This window comes from Scedosporium apiospermum (genome assembly GCF_000732125.1).
Source record: "Scedosporium apiospermum strain IHEM 14462 chromosome Unknown SEQ_SAPIO_0121, whole genome shotgun sequence".
NCBI classification, from domain to species: domain Eukaryota; kingdom Fungi; phylum Ascomycota; class Sordariomycetes; order Microascales; family Microascaceae; genus Scedosporium; species Scedosporium apiospermum.
The window spans coordinates 649,256-669,451 of NW_015971822.1; the positions used below are offsets into that span (position 1 = coordinate 649,256).

The window sequence follows — 20,196 nt, forward strand, 5'->3', positions numbered from 1 at the left end:
TGCTGTTTCGTAACAACCTGCATGGAATAACTGTGCAGCTGTCCCTATCCACCTCCATGTGGGACTTTCCGTCCAGGGACTCGTGCATCTCACAAAGTCACAAAACCACAGATTGAAAAAATTCCTCTATCTGCTGGCTGTGTAAGATTCTCCAGCGATGGGGCTCTACTTTCCCCGATGATATGGGCTTTCGCGACTATGTGGGCTCCCCCGACCATGTGGGCTCCACTCGCTCTCCACAAGCTAAGGTTAACGTTAGCGTCTCTCAACTTCCCAGTGAAACGTACACTATTTCGTTCCGGGGTCTCGTAACCGAGATCCGGCCTCGCCACCAGGCACAAGACCCGCATGACACCGAAGTTAACGGTCAAGATGATAGCTTCATGATAAGTATGCAACGGAAAGCACCTTCAGCACAGACACCCATTGCCGAATGGGCTCGGTGGATCTGCCGAACTGTTGTGCCGGATCCCCAAATAGTGTAATATCAGAAAGGTTTCGGGGACGCACTTTCGTCGCAGAGTTGCCCAGAGTAATCTCCACAAAAAAGGGAGCACATATTCTGTCCAATAGCCCCACTTTGTGATGATTATATATTACCGAGTATACCGAGTACACTGCGAGGTTGGTTTCCTGGAAGACAAGCTCATTCGAAGACGCCGCGCTACAACGTGATTGGCGTAGGTCAGCATCACCGCCACTGAACTCGAACCTCTTCGATCGCATCCCATTGCAGTAAGTGAGACCCGAACAGAGAGAGAAGTGGTCAGTCCATCCAGACAAGAGGCTAACCACTCCGCTCTAGCGCCTTCAAAAATGGATGACTACCGCGAATACATCAGAGAATACAACGAGATTAGCAAAGTCCCGAACGGCGACTACAACCTCATAGCCAAGTACTACCATCCCGACATGGATGTCTGCGCTCAGGGCCACGTCTTCAAGGGCCGCAACGCAATGCTCGAGTCTCTGAAAATGGCGCACGACGGTGTCACAGAGCGCATGGACATCATCCATCTAGCCCATGACGGCAATAAGATTCTTGTCGAGATCGATGCCGTGTTGAAGGCGGATCGCGACATTCCCGACTACATTGTTGGCCCACTCAAGAAGGACGAGGAGGCTGTGTATCGTATCCTGACTTCATACGACCTGGATCCGGACACGAAGACAGTTAAGAAGTTGATCGTCTTATGGCCGACTTTAGGCAGCAAGGGTCTGTAATAGCGAGGTCGCACCGCAGACTGACAGCCACATCTGCCTCGACGGCTTCTTGGAATATTTCAATGGATAGAGTAGCATAAAGGCCTAGTCTCAATATAACATCTATCATATCTGGTCTTACTCCGAGCTGAAATTCGCTGCGGAGAGTCGTCCCATGTGACCTTTTTTTTTTTTTCCCCTTTGGAGATGTTCTGGTGATCCCATCAATTCGAATGGCTGTATTCCCTGAGAGAAGGAAATTACGAAGACCTCTCAGATGTATTTGTACAAAGTAACAAGTGAAGAGAAGGCTGTTGGGAAACGCCCAGCCACGGTGGTAGACACTTACACTAACGGCGCTTTTTATTTCTAGCTATGCTGCTAAACTCGCTGCCATGCTCACTTGCGGTAACAAGGTATTCTGTCTCCCAATTATCTCATCTACGGATCGTGCGTATGCGGATACTCAGGCGTGAAAACCCTTTTCTCTGAATATATGTGGCTCGTTGATATTCCGCAAGGCTAATACTACCTATCCTCATTGTTTGGCATCTTCTTTATCTATGTTCATAACTTCCTCCGTAGCCTAACGCGCCGGAATAGACATGATCTTAACTACTGCTGGCTTTTCTCTGAGGAGGAGGACCTAATAGACCCGTTTTGTTTCTAGACAAGTCATCAAAATCTTCCCCTTCGGCCTCGACCCTGCATTGGCTGAGGTACTGAAATCTCCTATTCCAAAAAGCAGAGGTACTCATGAGTTAAATATAGCTTGCAGTCGCTGACATCGGCACCTGCACCAGCCGTAGAGACTAAACGTCGTAACCGGACAGGTAGACCGGAGTTTGAAGAATAACTCTGCACGACAGGTCCCATGTCTTCGAGCTCACTAGCAGTTTCTGAGCAGTGTATATAATTCGTCCCTGCTTCCGAAATCGATGTTCTTCTTATCCCGTCGTCGGAGATACAGTTGCGCCAGCCACCATAGTTCAGCGGCCGTTCTCATGAAACTTTTGTGCTTATGTGATCCTTGGGGCCCTTGTTCGATGTGCTTCTCCCATATCTTTTTCCACCGCGACAGAGCCCGTTCGAAGCGGCCGAAGCTGTCTTCAATGGTCAAATTTGTTTGCGCAGCGAATATTAAGCAGTGTAATGCTGCAGCGACGGTGTTAGCCTAGGTTCGACGGGCGACCTGCCAGAGGGCCAAATCATACCAGATATAATGAGAAACATGTCGAACACCGACAAGTCGCTGACTCGTGGATCGTCAATTTCCACCGGAGAACCCCCCAGGAGCAGGTTTGTACAGGCGTATACCGATAATGATCGAGTTCCGTTCTGGCCCGCGGCAATTTGGGCAAATTCGACCTCGTCCTTCGCTTCAAATAGATGATCATAGCAAGGTAAATGACCACTCATCTCGATTATGGTGAAACGGGGAGGAGAGCAATAAAATATGGTAAAGTGGGTGTCAAGGATATACACGAAAGATCCAAGTCTGTATCGCTGTCAGTTTGCTAGTCTCGGCAAGTACAGATATTTGTGAGAAAGAGGCGACTCCTTCATGTCCTTACCGAATCCGAGTTTCACTTGCTACAAATGCGCGCCAGACATCTGCTGGCGGCCCCGAGGCGGCATGGTAGTTGTTTGTGGTCGAGGTCAGTCCAAGAGTTCGAATAGCCAGTACCAACAAAGGGAATCGGCGGCTCCGCATCTGGCGAAGCTTTTGGCTCGTTCCAGTGGCTCCCAAAGCAATTATTAGACTCGCGGCCTGAAGAACTTCCAGGGTTTGTGAGGGTTGCGCTTCCATGAGACTCAAGTCTCCATTACTGAGGAGCTTGAATTCTTCCGCATCGAAAATAAAATCCTCAACTATGTCAACGCATTCCTCTGCCGAGTAATAAAGATCCTTCGGTGCTAGCTGAATTGCTCCAATCTGGAATACCGCCAACAAGAGATACAAGGAAACATTCTGTAAGCAGAAAGTCGGCTTGTGGATGATTGGGAAATGTATGTGAAAGCGGCTGAAAAAGTCTTCAGTGGCGTCATGGATATCAACGGCTGTGAAGGTCTTCTCGAGCAATTCAGTCATGTCCGTAGCGCTTTCTGACTGGAAACGTCCCCTCCGTGTATGAAACCCGAGAAGTTGCTCGCGTATCTCGCCTGCTCTTTTCTCAAGCAACAGTGAAGAGGACGCCACTGGTAAGGTGACATTGCCACCGAATCCTGAAGACTCAAGACCGCTGCCGTCATCAAACCAAGGGTTGAAGGAAAATAATGTAGAAAATCCGGGGTCTGTCCCAAACCAGGCCTCTACGTCTGGCCATAGTTCGGGGACGTACCCAGAATGGCATGGATCAGTCAACACGGGATCCTCGGGTAAGGATGCGGCAGCGTCCACCGCCCGGCTGAAATCCGGCCTTGTCTCGTTACCAGGGCTTGTAAAATTGAGTAGAAAGTTTATCGGTATTTTCTCGAGCCCAGAGTCGTTGCTGGGAATGCATGACATGTCTACCTCGTCATCGAACTTGGATGCTTCCACGCTAGACAGGCGTTCCGAAGTGCATGATACACCGTCGAGTTGGCAGGTAAGGCATGGTTTCACTTCATCGCAGGCCTTCTTCTTTTGAGCGCAGTGGTCGCAGGCCTTCCTCCTTCGGCCAAATTTTCCCCCCGCTTCTAACTGGCGACCCGCGCGCTTCATGCATGTCTTTACATGCCGGTTAGCTACGTCACTAAAGCAGAATTAGCTCCCTTCCTGGCCTGAACCAAGAGAAACCGGACAATGCATACGATCTGGCAAAGGAGCTGCCACAGACGGGGCATTGAAAGGGTCGAAGACCAGAATCTGGATATTTCTTAGCTAACACAGGTTTCTTCCTCGGAACTGCCGCACTCACGAGTGGCCTCATGTCTCCGCATGTGACTCTTGTCCGAGAAGGTGCGCGAGCATGCAGAACAGGCGTATCTTGACGACATTGGACGGCGTCAAAAAAAAAAACCAGAACGTTTCACAATCCGCAAGGCGTATATATCAAGATGCACGCCGTAAAATGACTGATATTAGCAGTTGTCCTACCAAAGACGTTGAGGGGTTTGGAGTTTGTCAGTTCAAAGTGTTAGACTCCTCGGTGGGAGCTAGCAACTGTCGAATCCGGGGTAGCATTGGAACCTAAGGTATCAGGCAGGAAAGTGGCAAATTGCCGGCGAATGTGGTCCCTTGCGCAATGTTGGTGAAATGGAAGAAGGGGCTGGGGCGGAAGAAGATTCAGGAAATCAGAATGTTCGAAAGAAAAGAGAGAAAGTTCCATGAAAACCAAGCTTCTGCAACATTAATGCCGAATACTTCATCCGAACAGGGCGAAAATAGCCATAACACTGTCTAAATTTACTGTGCCTTGTTGACTGCTGGTGAAGCAAAAAGCTTCATATATCAAGATTTTAGAGGTTAATGCCGATCGTCGTCAGCATTACTTGGGCAATTGTAAAGGGGTGAGCTAGAGAGGGGACGGCGTGGTCGTGTCGAATTGTTCTTGCTGTTGCTCTGTCTATCCCTTTTCTCCGTAGATTTGTATCAAGTCCGATCTCTTGTGCGTAGAAAGCGTTTGGACTTGGTCAAATTCTCTCTGTGCCGTCACAGGTCAGGTAATGGAACACCGGTGCGGGAGTTTTAGAGATGGATAGAAAGTATGTAAAGTACGGATTTGGTATTATAGGAAAGATAGGTTACTTTCTTTTACTATTATTTTCTTCTTTCCCTTTTAATTCCTTATAGATAGAAGACCCAGGTAAGTTAGACTTGAGCTACCGAGCTATATATTTCTCATCTTAGTCTCAAGCGAACAATATAGCTCTTGCAATGGCCCAGGTTGTATTATTGCAACCGAACAACGGGAAAGTTGCAGAGGGGAAAGGACGAATCGACAAGCTCTGTGTGTTAATAGATTCTCATCCCTTAACATTGCCCCGATAACGCATGCGCCTCGATGCCGCCTGTTCTTGAGAGGCCCATGTTAACACCGGCCAGTAAAATACAGTTACCCAATCTGCCACTCGTCCAAGAAATCAAATTCTAGGGAATCCACATTGAACGACAGATTGTTCTCACACTGCTCCAATTGAAACGAAACTACGCCGACCTGTGTGTGCGGCGATCTGTCGCATCCGCTTGTTGAAATCAACACTGACCGGAGGCGCCCAGGATCCATACTGTCTGGAACGCCGGCGGGACGGGTGATCTCGGCCCTTGAGAGGAAGAGGCCACCAATGAGATATGCTTGAGAATCTCATAATTACCAGGCGACATGCACTGGTAAATGATGAACGAATGATGAGTCGGAACCTTCTGTCTGTCCACTCACCAAGACGTAGGGTTCTAAAACACCGTTCTTACAGAGGTTAACCTGTCCATGTCAGTGAGAATATTTAGGTTTTGGCTCGACAACGTTTTACATGTATACGTCTGAAAATAGATACATCCACTAGACAGGGTGCTGTACCTTGACCTCAACCCGTAGCCTGGCCCGCCTCCAAGGGAGTCCCCTTAATCTGACTCTCCTCAACCTTGACAGCAATGTTGGTGCGGAGCCACTTCTCATCGATATTCTCCAGCGCCAAATAGGGACTCTTATCCCCATCTGGTATGTCCAGCACGCGCGGCTTGCCATTGCCGAGGTAAGCAAACATGTTCACGCTGCTGTAGGTATAGTTGAAGTCCTCGAAGCGCGGTGTTTTGATGGCATCAATGTAGTGTAACGAGCCACCCGGCCAGAGTGCGTTGACCCGGTTGGTCTCGTTGTCTTTATACCATGATCGACAATCGTCCGCCCAGACTGTGCGTGGCATGAATTCTTGAACATGCTCTAGAAGAGAGAAAAGGATATTAGACTGCGTGAATTCCATGTTAATCCTAAGAACAGGGTGGATATACCGTTAAATTGATCAGTGACGTCTTGCTTAGGTTCAAAGGCCTTTATCTTTTCGACCTAATGAATCATGATATTGATCATTAGTCTCTATTCCAGAAAGCAATGTCACGGCCACAGCCCGAGATGTTGGACTCACCTGGAACTTCTTTAAGAACTGGATAACATAATCTCCTACCGCCTGCAACGGGCCCATGACGGAACCATTGCCAATCGGCCACGCGGGTCCAATAAAAGTAAAGAAGTTTGGCATATCCGGGACGGCCAACCCCAGATACGCCTCCGGGGTCTTCTTCCACTTCTTGGCCAAATCTACCCCATTCCTTCCCAGGATCGGGAATGCAGGCCGGAAGCTGGTATCAAAGCCTGTCGCACAGACAATCGTATCGGCCGTCACTTCGATGCCATTCTTCCCCTTCAGTCCGGTCTCGGTAATCTCGACCACCTCGGTGAAATGTACCTGCACGTTTGGCTCCTGGATCGCCCTCATGTATGCATCTCCAGGAGTAATGCGCCGACAGCCAACCGACCACTTCGGAATCATTTTCTCGAGGAGTACAGGATCTTTGATAATCCCGGCTGTCCGCTCCGTGTAGTACTGCTTAAGTTCCTTCTGCATGTCAGAGCCCTTGACAAAAGACATCCACCCTGCGTTCACCACATCCTCAAGGTTCTTGGCATGCTGCACGAGGGACTCTGGATTCTCGTGGAAGCTTTTCTGCTGCTTTAGCGTGTAGGGCCTGTTGTCACCCGTGTCGCCGGCGATGTTGACGAACCAGATAGGCGTTCGCACAAAGACGTCCATGTGCGCCACGTGGGGTTGCATGGTTGGCACGGTTTGGATGCTAGAGGCCCCAGAGCCGATGACGGCTACCTTCTCCCCCTTCCAGGTGTCCTGCTGGTAGTCTTGGGGCCAGCGGGCAGTGTGGATCATCTTGCCGTTGAATTTCTCAAAGCCTCTGATGTCCGGCCATTTGAAGTTGTTCAGCACGCCGGTTGCATGGAGGAGCACCTCGCATTCGTCAGTGAACTCCTGAACTTGCCCATCGGCCAAGGTTTGCCGGACCCAAATCCTCCATCTCGAAGCTGTCTCCTGCCATTCCGCGCGGATAACCTCCGAGGAAAATCGCATGTATTGACGGAGGCCAAAGGTGTTGCAAACACGGTCTAGGTACGCCCAAATCTCAGCAGAGGAGGAGAAAAAAGCCGGCCAGTCCGGATTGAGGGCGAAGTTGTAGGTGTATGCGTGGGAGGGAATGTCACAGGCGGCACTGAAACAGTGAGTAACTTTCTAAGCTGTACGATCCGAAAGATCAAGATAGAAGACGGTTGAGGCCGATGCGAACGTACCCAGGATAACGATTTAGCAACCATGTCCCACCAATCTCTTCATTCATCTCATAAATCACCAAGTCAAAGTTTTTCATATGCTATGCCATATTCTGTCAGCTTGCTTATGCCATTGTCATGCATACACCTACCTTCTGAACCTTGTAAGCCATCATAATTCCACTGACTCCACCTCCAATCATTGCGATACGCAACCTCTTCTGTTCTGTCCATTCAGTCAGCAACCAAACGCAGAAAATGAAGAAAAGCAGAAACTTAAAAGGCTCAAACTCACGCGGATCATGAAGCACAATGTCCTCGACGTTGTAACGTTCACTTCCAGCCGCCGTCCGCTCATCAGTCCCACCACCATTCACAGAAGCATTTTCGAATATTCCTGGCGCCATGATAACGAATGAGCGAGTCTCCTACTCACACACGAATATATGCCTTCCGGAGTGTGCTTGCACTGAATATGTCGATTTGATATAAAGAATGCCACTGTTTACTTCTGCTTCCTGGTATTATATACCATTCCATTGTTTGGGGGGGTGCATATAAGAAACGGCAACTTCACCGCAATATCATCTGCATATAACTCATTTGTACCTACTAAAGATAGGCGAAGTTTGGCGAATCCTGGTCCTTGTGGGATTTCCCGACCTAAGAAGACATGTTAGCTTGCCATGTAGTCCAGGTAAGTATGGGGAATCCCGGTCGTTGGGGGGTTTGCCGCAACCCAGTGGCTGTGTTAGCTAGGTGTGCGGGCAACCGGGGCAGATATCGTGGGCTAAGGGAACTTCGCCTTTCGAGTTCCGTTTCACTAGATGGCTTAGTGATTATTATGATTGTTTCGTCGGCTGCTCTATCGGTACTTTTAGGCTTTTTCGAAAGTGTGTTGCCGGCTATCCCAACCGATTTGGCCTGCTATTTGTGAAAAGATTCACGAGAAACAGTTACAAGAGAGATGCTACGCGAGACATTTGGCTATGTGGGTGAGTGGCGGCTATGTGGGATTCCCCGACATCAACCACAAACCCGTCACGAGGTCCTAACCCGGCATTCTGCATCGAGAATATTATGCATGCCGTGAGTGTTAGCGGTGAGTGTAGGCATGTGGGCTTTCTTGATGCTAGTGCCCGTCCCCACGCAGGAGACGAGTGAGCTACGCATGACTCGTCAATGAAGGCACAATGCATGCGAGACTGAGAGACGATATGTATCTAGCGAAGCCTTGATACTCGATATTTGTAGAGATGTACAGTACATGTTCGTGACGGCATGGGTACATCCACTGCTGTAAGAGCTCAAACTATTGTTTATTGACAAGTGTAACCGCCATCCACAGGAATCGTGGCACCCGTGATCCATGAACTCTTATCGCTGGCCAGGAACAGGACCACCGAAGCGATGTCCTCGGACGCACCAAGGCCACCAAGAGGATGTCTTGCCACTAATCCTGCCTTCACCGCCTGATCCATCATGAATCCCGCGCTGTGAATAAGAGGAGTATCAACATCTACGGTCGAGCATTAGAAACTGCGAGCCAAACTCGGGATTAAATGCGGGAAGAGTCAAGAAAACTCACAGCCTGGGCAAACCGCGTTCACCTGGACTCCATGCGGGGCACAATCCAGGGCAGCGGATTTCGTTAAGCCACAGACGCTATGTTTTGAGGCAACATAGCTCACTGGGCCCGGAAACGCGTCAGCGGTCAGGACATCGCGGTCTTTGCAGTTCCCCCCTCTCGGGCCACTTGGGCAGGATGAATGACTATACCAGATTTAGCAGTCCCCCGAAGTCCCATTATGCTAGCAATATTGATGATGCGGCCTCTGCTACCGTTGCTGAGTGGCTCTTGCTTAACCATCTGGCCAGCGGCGTACTTGGTACCGAGGAAGATGCCACGTGAATTGACAGAGTGCGTACGATCCCACATCGATATCTCGGTTTCCCAGACGGGTGCGGGCCGAAGAACTTCAGGTGCGCATCCAGCATTGTTGACGAATCTTTGAAGACATGGTGTTAAAGGAAAAGAGCAAAAACGCCATCTCAGATTGAGGGTTAGAACATCTCAGATGACTCGGAGTCTGCAACCTACATGTCGAGGCGGCCGTATCTATTCACGGCTGCTTTAACCGCCGCCTCCACGTCAGTGGCCTGGCTCACGTCCGTCTTACAGAACAGCGCGTCACCCCCGTCCTTGGTGATGGTTTCATCTGTTGACCAGCCCTCGCCCTGGGGTCTCAAGTCGGCACAGACGACTTTACACCCTTCGCGGTGGAATGCCAGTGCGATGGCCTGACCAATTCCAGACGAGCTGCCGGTGACAACAGCTACTCTTCCAGCCAGTGCACCGGACATTGTCTCAAATATTTGGCAGAGTAAGAGATATTGAAAAGGCACGTAGAGAAGAGAGGTCACTGATAATAGAGTGGTAGAGTGTAAGGTGTAAAGGTGTGTGTGAGCCTGCAGACTCCAAGTTTTATAAGAGTCCCCCTCATCGGCGCGCATACAAAACGCACTTAAGCTTGCATTCATCAAAAGATACTCGCATGATCTTCCCCGCCTGCGCCGTGGAACATGTGATTAGATATCTGCTACCGTATTCATCTGCCGGGTCACTCACCTCAGGCTCCTTAGACCAAATAACGAATCCGTGCACCCCCTCGTGGGGGAAATGAATTCCCCTTCTTCCGGTCCGGTCGGACCAGCCCCGTGGGTCGTTGTGGGCTTTCCCGACGTTAGCATGGTGATGGAAGATTAAACCTCACCAGTGGTTATTTTATAATAAACATAACCACGACGCCAGCGCATTTATGATCTCGACAGCGATTCTTTGTAAACTCTCTCATACTATAAACTCTCATACGAAAAACTGCTGATATCCAGTTCCAGGAAAATATGGCAGACACTGGGATATTTGCACCGGCCTGGCAGGAGGTGTGTTTTGAAGGTCTCAAATCGCAAAGGTTGCATGCTAATTTATTTGTCTTTCTCAGTTTGAGATAGAGCTTGGCCGCAGACCAGCACTCTATGGCCCAACGGTGGATGACCTCGTCAGAGGCTATAATGAGCTCGGGGAAGTCCTGGCCTCCAAGCTTACGTTTCCTGCGCCTGACCTTTCGGTGAAAACGGAAGATAGAAAGCTCTCTCCAGACCTTACCGTCAGAATCTACACTCCGCCCAGTTACACCGGCGGAAAGCCAGCAGGATTGTTCATTCACGGCGGAGGCTGGGTATTCGGTGATCTAGAATCAGAAGATGGATTTGCCCGGACAGTGGCAAAGGATACCGGTCTTGTCCTCGTGTCAGTGGACTACCGCCTTGCACCGAAGCACAAGTACCCAGCTGCCTTGGACGACTGCTTGATTGCATATCACTGGATTATGGAGAACTCGGCTTACTTGAACACCACTCCTGGGAAGATTTTCACCATTGGCGGTTCCGCTGGTGGCTGTCTTTCGCTAGCAGTCGCTCTCAAGTTGATTGATGATGGGCTGGGGCACTCAGTGAAGGGCGTTGTGGCTCTTGCTCCCGTTACTATTCACCCAGATGCCTGTCCGCAAGAGTTGAAGTCATCGCACACAGCTTATGACGAGAACGCTGACTTAAACATCAACACAAGTTCGGCAATGAGGGCATTCTTCGGTGGGTTTCCCACTAGGTACAACATGAGTGCGCAAGACCGCATGGACTGATCCGCTATCTAAACACAAATAGATGCTTACGGCGCACCACCGACTGATCCATATGTTTCGCCGCTATTACATGCGAGGATAAAGGATCTACCAAAGACCTACATTGCCATCTGCGATAGAGACACCCTGAGAGATGACGGTCGTCTTCTCAAGAAGGCACTCCATGATGCTGGGTATGTAGATCTTCCCCGTTTCTGCATGACCCACGGCTTGCCTAACAATATCGAATCCACAGAGTGCCGAACAAGTTTGACGAATACAAGGGCTATCCACATTGGTTTTGGTCCTTTCCGTCGAAGCATCTCAAGCCCATCATACAATTTTTCTTAAGTAGAACGAAGGAAGGTGTAGAATATGTTTTGTCCTGAATATGCTGCAGATAAACTCATATACATACAGCATGTCCCTTAGTACATAGTAGATAGTCGCAGAATTTCAACCAATTTTCGCGTTGTTGAGTCCTGTAGCGACAACGGCCAAGCGTGACTAGAAGTCTTGGTCCCCCCTGCCCTCCCCAGACAAGTCGCCACAAATGCACGATGATCCTACATTTATTAATCAAAGACCCGAGATCGTGACGTGCACCTGTCATTACATGGGCGCCTCGTGTTGCCCGAAGAAATTTACAACAATTCTGCACAATGACCCGGATTCTCGGAGAGGCTCGCGTCATGATAAACATGTAAGATACAGAGATACCGAATAATCTTGGTTGAGGAAGCTAGTATTCCCTTCCCAGTCGAATCTTCCCTATGTACTAAGTAGGCACCAGCAACTTCTTCCTCGCTGGTGTCGTTACCCTTCCCGATCACCTTATCAATGTCAGCTGGGACGTTTGTGAACGCGAAAGTATAGGGAGGGTGTGGCTAAGCATCGAGCCTAGCTCCTATGCTGTTCTTTTCAATGGCAAGCCGTCTCATTTTTGGGATACATATCTTCGGGGCATGGCCGACCTACGGCGTAATCAAAATCCAAAAAACGGTCACTTGAATCCAGAGTCGAGAAACCGACCAGGTTGGATGCATAATATCACATACTCTATATTCCATATTGACAGTGTGCATACTCGTAAAGTTACCAATCGATCCACCGACAGAACACAATGGAGTCCCAAATATTCCCATGCCTACGCTGCCTTCTTAGCCACCGCCTTTCCCTTCCCAAGCCGCTCCTCAGCGTCCATCTCCCTCACAATCTTCATGAAACGATCGGCGCCAATGGCTGTCAAAACGTGCCACCATCCGTGGAGTTCAAGGAGCCAAGCCCACGGCAAACCGATTTGAGCTCGAAGAGTCCGGAGCTCCGCGCAGAATTCGAGATCGATATTCCAGATCAAATAGCCAAAGAGAGCGATGAGGATGGACTGCCATTGTCTCACTTTCCAATCTCGGATTTTGTCCTGGGGGAACTTTTGGCTCGGGTCTAGCCAATAAAACAGGTATAAACTGCGCAGTCCAATCGCGGCCATCTGCGTAGCAAATGCCAGAACATGGTAGATGATCTTGCCGGACCGGACATAGAATGCTGAAAAGCCAGCCGTGACGATGGCGAGCAGAACGGCGTTTCTCCGTATCCGCGCGGGTGTTTGCCTGACTGATAACAGGCCGTGGAGCATCGACGAGCCCAGAAGGAGCATGGAAAGGTCGTCGGCAAATTGGAGGTATTGGCGGAGGGAGGCGTGGTAGAGGAAGGAGCAAATGCCAAGAATCAAAAGGGATACAGACATAAAGTCATAGTTGGGTTTGAGAAGTCCCCGACTTCCTGGGCCGTACATGTATTTAAGAGCAAGAAATACTGGCGGGCAGAGTTAGTGACCCGGCAAATGACCGAAGGCATTCTGTTTCTCGTGTGCTCGGTTTCTCTGCATACCATAGGTGAAGTTGGTAAGTGTGTTGATGAACTCAGCGATATAACGAGTTAGAGCATAATCCTCCTCGCAGAAGCTAACTCATTAGTTAGCAAGGTGGTACAAAGACGCAGATTCCGAAGAACCAAAAGAACAGGAGGATCGACTACCCACTTTGCAGCGCTAGTCGGCGGGCTCCAGGCCCCTGTCAAGGAGTGTGGATCACCAGCGAAGTGACGATTATGATGGCCCATATTGTACTAGTGCCTTCTGAGGCTCGGCTGTCAGCAACTCGCACGAGCTTGTCCACGGATGCTATCGAATGCAGCGTATATTAGATGCATAGATCGCCAAGAGGCGGCGTTGACATGAAAGAATGAAGTTGATGTTGAATCTAGGCAGGAGGATCCGACGATGCCGAGGATGTGCCAATTAGTCACAGTCACATGTAGTTTGGGGATATCGAATGGTACGAGGTACTCAATGGTACTTGTTACATTTGACAACTGGCGACGGCTTGGCCCAACGACGAATCTGATCATCATGAGATCTTGTGGCACGAATTAAAACCTGTCGAACCACCACACCGACTTTGGGCTCCCTCATAATGTCTCAAATCCGCCGGATTGCCGTCAACTCCTCGATATCGAGGCCCAGGACAAGGCAAAGCGGAGGCAATTCTGGAACATTAGATTGATACCGACCAGGTCCTTACTACCTAAATTCCGGTTATTGATCAATTCGGCTCCGACTTGGCTCAATCTCAAAAGAGACAAGTGCGCGTCAAGGTGTTGGGAGGTCTAATGACGAGCTTTGGCCCCTTTTGGATTATATATATACTCAGAACTATTATTACCGCCAACTCAAGGAAAGCTAATCGAACACTAACTATATAGGCCCGTCAGCGTTATCGCGTGCCCTCTGGAATGATTGAAAGGCAAGAGGCAACGGATTAGCGGTGATGCGGTTTCAGCAACAGATCTAGAGCCACAAAGCGATGGCAAGAGCCATCACGCTAGCGCCAAGGACGGCCTTGTCGGAACCCGCAGTCACGGGCTTGAATTCCTCAGCTCCGGCACCACTGGCGCCGCTAGAGCCAGCGGAGCCCGTAGAGCCAGTGGAGCCCGTAGAGCCGCCAGGAGGGCTGGGGCTGGAGGAGCCGCTGGAGGAGCCGCCGTTACCAGCGTTACCACCGGCGCCGCCATCACCACCTTGTCCACCATGGCCACCGTTGCCGCCGGCATTTCCACTGCCTCCGTGACCGCCAGCACCACCGTCAACGCCGGAACCGCCGTTGCCTCCAGATCCACCAGTGCTACCGGATCCACCAGCGCCTCCATTGCCACCCTGACCTCCATTGCCCCCAGAGCCACCGGCGCCGCCTGAGCTAGAACCGGAACCGCTTCCGCCATTTCCGCCGTGACCTCCATTGCCGCCGTTTCCCCCAAAGCCACCGGAGCCACCAGTGCTACCGGATCCACCAGCGCCTCCGTTTCCGCCACGACCTCCAGCACCGCCATTACCACCATGGCCAGAGCCACCATTTCCGCCATTTCCTCCGTTTCCACCGTGGCCTCCGTTACCGCCGTTTCCCCCAAAGCCACCGGAGCCACCATTGCCACCGTTTCCGCCATTACCTCCAGATCTGCCATTGCCACCATGGCCAGAGCCACCATGGCCCCCATTTCCACCGTGACCGCCATTGCCTCCGTTTCCACCGTCCTTACCGTGACCGGAGCCACCCTGTCCTCCGTTGCCTCCGTTGCCTCCGTTGCCTCCGTTGCCTCCGTTACCACCGTTGCCACTGCCGTGAGCAGAGCCACCGTTACCTCCATGGCCACCATTGCCTCCATTACCTCCGTTGCCACCGTTACCACCGTTACCATGACCACCGGGACGGGACCAGGGGCGGTCAGGATAACCGGGCTTTCCACAGTTGCCGCTGGTGCAGGGGACGCTAGGGTGGCCAGGCTTGTCGCAGTCGCCTCCAGTGCAAGGGACGCCGGGCTTCTGAGGCTTCTGGGGAGACCAAGGGCAGTGAGGTGCTTTGCAGCCAGGCCGAGGAGTGCAAGTGGGGCAGACAGTTGTCGTGAGCGTGCTGGTGATGGTAGTCGGGGATCCCGAAATGGTGGTGGTCTGAGTGGTAACCGAAGTGAGTGTGACCGAGGTGACTTCTCCAGGGACAGTCACTGTGGTATTAGCAGGTGGGGGTGGGCGAATGGCAACGTAGATGGTCAGGCGGAAGTTGGACGGGATAGCCTGGCGGCGCTGAAGTGCACTGTCGTCGAGACCTCCGCAGAACTGGGTGTCATCACCAGGGCAGATGATGTCGCAGAGAGCATCCTCCACGATTTCGGCATCGAGGATATCACCGCAGAAGCAGAGCTGATCATGAGCACCCATATACAGGGTACCAGCTGCACCGCATGTGGCGGCACACAGGTCAAGAGTCATTTCCGAAGAGATGAGGGTAAGCTCGAACGTGGGGAAGTTGTTTTGGGATCCGTGGCAGCCGACATAAGCGTAGCCGTCAATAACGCTAGGGAAGCCGGGTACGGACGAGGGGGTGCTTGTGCCTGTGCTGCTGCCAGAAGTAGTAGAGGGAACGTCAGTCGAACTACCCGTCGGGCTTTCCGTGGAGGTACCGGTAGAGCTTTCACCGGTAGAGCTTTCAGTTGGGACAGAAGTAGTAGAGGGTACATCAGTCGAACTACCGGTCGAGCTTTCCGTGGAGGCACCGGTAGAGCTTTCTGTGGAGGCATCCGTAGAGTTTTCCGTGGAGGCACCGGTGGAGCTTTCAGTTGAGCCAGAAGTAGTAGAGGGTACATCAGTTGAACTACCCGTCGAGCTTTCCGTGGAGGCACCGGTAGAGCTTTCCGTTGGGCCAGTAGAGGCGCCAGTGGAGACATCAGAAGACTCGGTAGATACTCCGGTGGGTTCAGTTGAGCTACCAGTGGTTTCACCGGTAGGCTCGGTAGTAGGCTCCTCGGTAGTCTCGCCCGTAGGTTCAACCGTAGACTCTCCAGTGGGCTCCTCGGTAGTCTCGCCCGTGGGTTCGGCGGTCGGCTCCCCAGTAGTCTCGCCCGTAGGCTCAACGGTAGGCTCCTCGGTAGTCTCGCCGGTAGGTTCGGCAGTAGGTTGCTCAGTAGTCTCGCCAGTAGGCTCGACAGTAGGCTCGACAGTAGGCTCCTCGGTGGGCTCTTCAGTAGGTTCAGCCGTCGGTTCGACAGTAGGCTCCTCAGTAGGTTCAGCTGTGGGCTCGACAGTTGGTTCGACCGTAGGTTCAACTGTAGGTTCTTCAGTAGGTTCTTCGGTAGGCTCGACAGTAGGTTCTACCGTGGGCTCCTCAGTGGGCTCCACAGGGATTTCCGAACACACATAGAGGCCCCCTGTGAGTTCGCAAGTACAAGTAACGCCATCTTCGCACTCCGTGCATGTGCTTGGAATGTTGATGTCGTCGCAGAGACAAGTAAGCGAGGAAGGATCGCAATCCCGCTTTCGGTGATGGCTGAGAGTGCCAACGCGGAACGGAGAACCGACATACCCGTCACGGCGAACGAGATTGCCTATCCCCGGAACGGAAGGACGAGAGAGAACAGGCACAATCAAACCCGTGAGGGAAAGGCCCCTCAGGATCTGACCCGTCAAGCCCATGGTGATATGACTTGGGATCGAAGAATGGGGTCAGTTGATAGTTGTGAAAAGGCAATATTAAGATATTAAAACAGGAAATAGACAATTAAAAACGAGTGAGTACAAGTAGGCTCCCAGAGAAGCGCACCAGTTGGAATCTAAAAGAGTGACTTGTTGGTTGATTGTGGTTGGAGAATGATGGATTTGGGAGCGGATTGAGGAAGAGGAGCAAGCTCTTTATACACCTCCAAGCCTCCACTTCGATCACCATTTTCATCCTACTTAGCTGGATTGTTCATATGAGTTGCAGCATAGATGTGATGGACTGTCTGTAGACATCCCCCATCATCGCAATCAACACGACATGTAAGACCTGGTAGATTCAAAGGAACAGCGACTAACTGAGACATTTGACCTGTAGTGATATTATTGCATCCCTACTCCCAAAATAGGCATCAAGACATCCGCGAATAAGTTCTCCAGAGCCTCTAGTATGTGGCAGGCAATAATACTGCAGAGATGGCTCAATAGCTGATAATCGGCGTGATCAGATCGGAACCAGTCTCAGCAGGAGCCTGTACCGCTGGCTCCTATCCTGTCTGAGGTCAATGATAAGACACAATTGAACTAGTTCATGCTCGCCAATCTAGCCGGTATTTTTTAGTTTGTGGGCAGTTTTGCCTTCCGGGAAAGGGCTAGGAACAAAGGGTCTCGAAGGGGTGTCACGGACACGGTAAAAAGCAAGTTCAACAGAGACCATCGTGGGGAATAGCATCGTGAAGCGCAGATTCTATTGCCGGGCTTTCAATACTACTGGCAAACCGCTAAATTAATAGGACCCGCCTGTAAGACACTCTCTGTCTCGAAAAAAGTATCAATTATTGCTTAAGGAGTCAGGAGGAGCGGAAATGAACGGCGGAAACCGGCGGCGGAAATGTACGGACATTTCAAGACTTTAGCCCAGGAACTGAGTTGACTCACTTGTGTGTTCTGTGTTGCTCCAGTTTGACCATTGTCGCCTCTTTAGAGTGGGTCGCCCAACTGCCTTGCTCTCAGATAATAACGATCGAGAGCTCGGGGCATCACTTTCCATTCCATCTAGACATGGCTTGTTTCATAGTCGCACCAGGACACTTACCCTTACCTTGACGAAAGGTCGTATTTGGGAATTGAGGACATTCATCCTATTCTTGCAAAGATCGCCACGTGCGGGTCCAAAGTGTCTTGGAATAAGCAATATTGCAAAAGGAGAATCGAATACGCCCAAGAGTTTTTTCTATGCTATCCGGCATCTCTCGGCATTCTCTCCGGCATATTGCGGCAGGGTGTCTTTTTCTACGCTCAGGGTGTCGGCGGATTGGCTCTTGGACAAGGGAAACTTCTTGAAAGACAACTCGAACCGTCTTCGGATATTCTCGTACACCAAAATAGCACGCTTCGAGTCCACCGGAGAAGGATCAATTCCATTAATTCGCCATTGGGTCAATGGCAACCCGCCTCGTCTAGCCCTGTCACCACTGACGCACTTAGTCAGTTCACGTCCTTTCTCGGCAGCCCATATTCCAGGGCTAGGTTGTCTCACTTAGGCGCCTTGGCAGGACCCTTCCAATGCTTTCCTAGATCCATTTTACGCGATCCCTCCTCCCCTGGCAAGATGCAGGAAATATTGGTACTACTCATATATGGCCATTGGGGGTTGAGACCTCGCTTCTGGATACGAAACAACCGCAGACCTAAGGTCACGAACTAGGAGTAATTTGTCTTTGAGGGAGCCAACTCGAGCCAGACCGAGTTGCTTTTGCTCCCAGTTGGACTCGGGGCCGTTTCCTGTTAAGGGGGTTCCACTTGAGAGGACTTTTGGACTTTTGATCTTGTATTTCTGGGAAGGATGTAGCAATCGATGCCAATACGGTGGAAGTGGAGCTCACGACCCAAGTATGCATACCACCGCCAAATTTAGAAACAGGGTCTACGTGTGCTTCGTGATCCATCAGCTTTGTTGTCAATATTGCAGCTCTCTCCTGTCGATCCCAGCCCACTCGGATGCCTAAGAGAGTATAATCATCGGCATGTTCTGGCACTTAACGAGGCAAGAGATATACAACCATAAGACCTCTCGCCAACTCTTTTTTGAGACGTTACCTCATATTCCTTGTTATCTTAAGATAATAGGGATAAAGTGTTGCTTCGAAGACATCACCAATGCCCCAGGAAGAGACGTTTGAGCCATTCTTGGTCAGAAAGCCCGAAACACAGTCACTGATATCCTTGTTTTTAGAGCACGCGGTTTTAACAGATGCAGAAAGCCGAGTCTACGGGATTCCATGGGTGTCAACAGACTCTCACCTACCTCATCTTTGTTTATCATATCTACTTAAGATTGCCAACAAGGCTCAGAAATCAATGTTACATTATAAATACTTGTGAAGCATGCTCAATAACAAAGCGAGAATGCATCTAAGACCCTAGTCTCTATCCTAAGACCGAGTTGATGTTGAAGATGTTGAATTCCTGATGCTGAATCTTGGTTGGGTGATTCGGTCTTACAAGAGTGTAAAGGACATAACATTCAGATGAAACTTTCGGCCCATACTCGATAGACCGAGTCTACGAGAGATATCAGAATACACAGGGATATGAAACTGGTCCCTCTGAAATGAAGCCCGTTTCCTTTCTGTAATATGAACGGGACAATAATAATCTGACCACCCAATAAATCTCGGGATCCTCTCCTCTCCTGGCGGAGGATGCACTGAAACCGGGCTTTCAACCCCGACATGCTACTCAGTTAAGTCACCCTCACTCCTTCTATGTCTCTGTTTCTATGATCCCACGAGGCGGTGATTCGAGAACCCAAACGCGTGCTAAAATGCTGAAGGTAGAGCTTTCAGTCAGACGACACGGCTTGGAACCTGGAAATTTCCCACCAATAACCCCATTTCCCACGGTTCCTCCTAAAAGGGAAAAGAAAAAGAAAAAAGGAACGAGCTTCGAGATCTAGGAATACCTAAACCCAGTCCTTACTCTTTTCAGAGCATATAGCCTTATATTTCCATCGTGTGCTTTTTAGCACCTGCCCCAACTCCTCGCGAAACTGTCTCCTCACCAGAATTCAGCATTTTTCCTGTCTCTTGGTAAACCATATAGACTCACCACTAAGGTTCACCGCCTTTGTCTGCATCTGCATGCCCAGTGTATCGATCCTTGCTATGAAGAAAATCGAATATCTTGAGAGGAGTTGTTGTGCTTGCTGCGTTCCCGTTCCTCCAAATCGGATCATCTGCATAAATGACAAACCAAAGCTCTCCTTCGATAACAGGCATTGTCTCTTCGCTCCTTAATCGTATTCTCCCTGGCATCAATTATTCATGGGTGGAAAATATGGACTCGAGCGGCATGAGCTTGGTCAACATTGCTCCGTAGATCTCGAATGCTGGAACCGAAGGAGCTCCATAAAATGATAAATCCCGAGAGCCAACATGCCAACTCGGTGTCTTAGCGTTTTTCCCACTTCCAATGAAGACTACACATCGCAGACCGAGTGGTTTCTGTCAGCAGC

The 20,196-nt window shown here is 50.5% G+C and overlaps 4 protein-coding genes and 2 pseudogenes across 4 annotated transcripts; 2 read left to right on the forward strand and 4 right to left on the reverse strand.

Moving 5' to 3' along the window:
• Window positions 1-816: 816 nt before the first annotated feature.
• On the forward strand, window positions 817-1,224 carry SAPIO_CDS8253 (annotated as a pseudogene; the record flags this gene model as incomplete).
• A 4,485-nt stretch (window positions 1,225-5,709) lies between these two features.
• On the reverse strand, window positions 5,710-7,864 carry SAPIO_CDS8254 (Uncharacterized protein; the record flags this gene model as incomplete). The annotated part of the gene is made up of 6 exons (XM_016789930.1): window positions 5,710-6,065; window positions 6,134-6,188; window positions 6,268-7,399; window positions 7,479-7,558; window positions 7,610-7,683; window positions 7,753-7,864. 6 exons carry the CDS (start codon window positions 7,862-7,864, stop codon window positions 5,710-5,712), a joined length of 1,809 nt encoding a protein of 602 aa, XP_016640193.1.
• Window positions 7,865-9,171: 1,307 nt separating this feature from the next.
• Window positions 9,172-9,821, reverse strand: SAPIO_CDS8255 (uncharacterized protein; the record flags this gene model as incomplete). Its single annotated transcript, XM_016789931.1, has 2 exons — window positions 9,172-9,466; window positions 9,559-9,821. The coding sequence occupies 2 exons, from the start codon at window positions 9,819-9,821 to the stop codon at window positions 9,172-9,174; spliced, it is 558 nt and encodes a 185-aa protein (XP_016640194.1).
• A 540-nt stretch (window positions 9,822-10,361) lies between these two features.
• On the forward strand, window positions 10,362-11,411 carry SAPIO_CDS8256 (Uncharacterized protein; the record flags this gene model as incomplete). Its single annotated transcript, XM_016789932.1, has 4 exons — window positions 10,362-10,400; window positions 10,460-11,108; window positions 11,181-11,331; window positions 11,396-11,411. The coding sequence occupies 4 exons, from the start codon at window positions 10,362-10,364 to the stop codon at window positions 11,409-11,411; spliced, it is 855 nt and encodes a 284-aa protein (XP_016640195.1).
• An 873-nt stretch (window positions 11,412-12,284) lies between these two features.
• On the reverse strand, window positions 12,285-13,258 carry SAPIO_CDS8257 (Uncharacterized protein; the record flags this gene model as incomplete). Its single annotated transcript, XM_016789933.1, has 3 exons — window positions 12,285-12,952; window positions 13,028-13,101; window positions 13,179-13,258. The coding sequence occupies 3 exons, from the start codon at window positions 13,256-13,258 to the stop codon at window positions 12,285-12,287; spliced, it is 822 nt and encodes a 273-aa protein (XP_016640196.1).
• Window positions 13,259-13,985: 727 nt separating this feature from the next.
• On the reverse strand, window positions 13,986-16,658 carry SAPIO_CDS8258 (annotated as a pseudogene; the record flags this gene model as incomplete).
• Window positions 16,659-20,196: the final 3,538 nt, after the last annotated feature.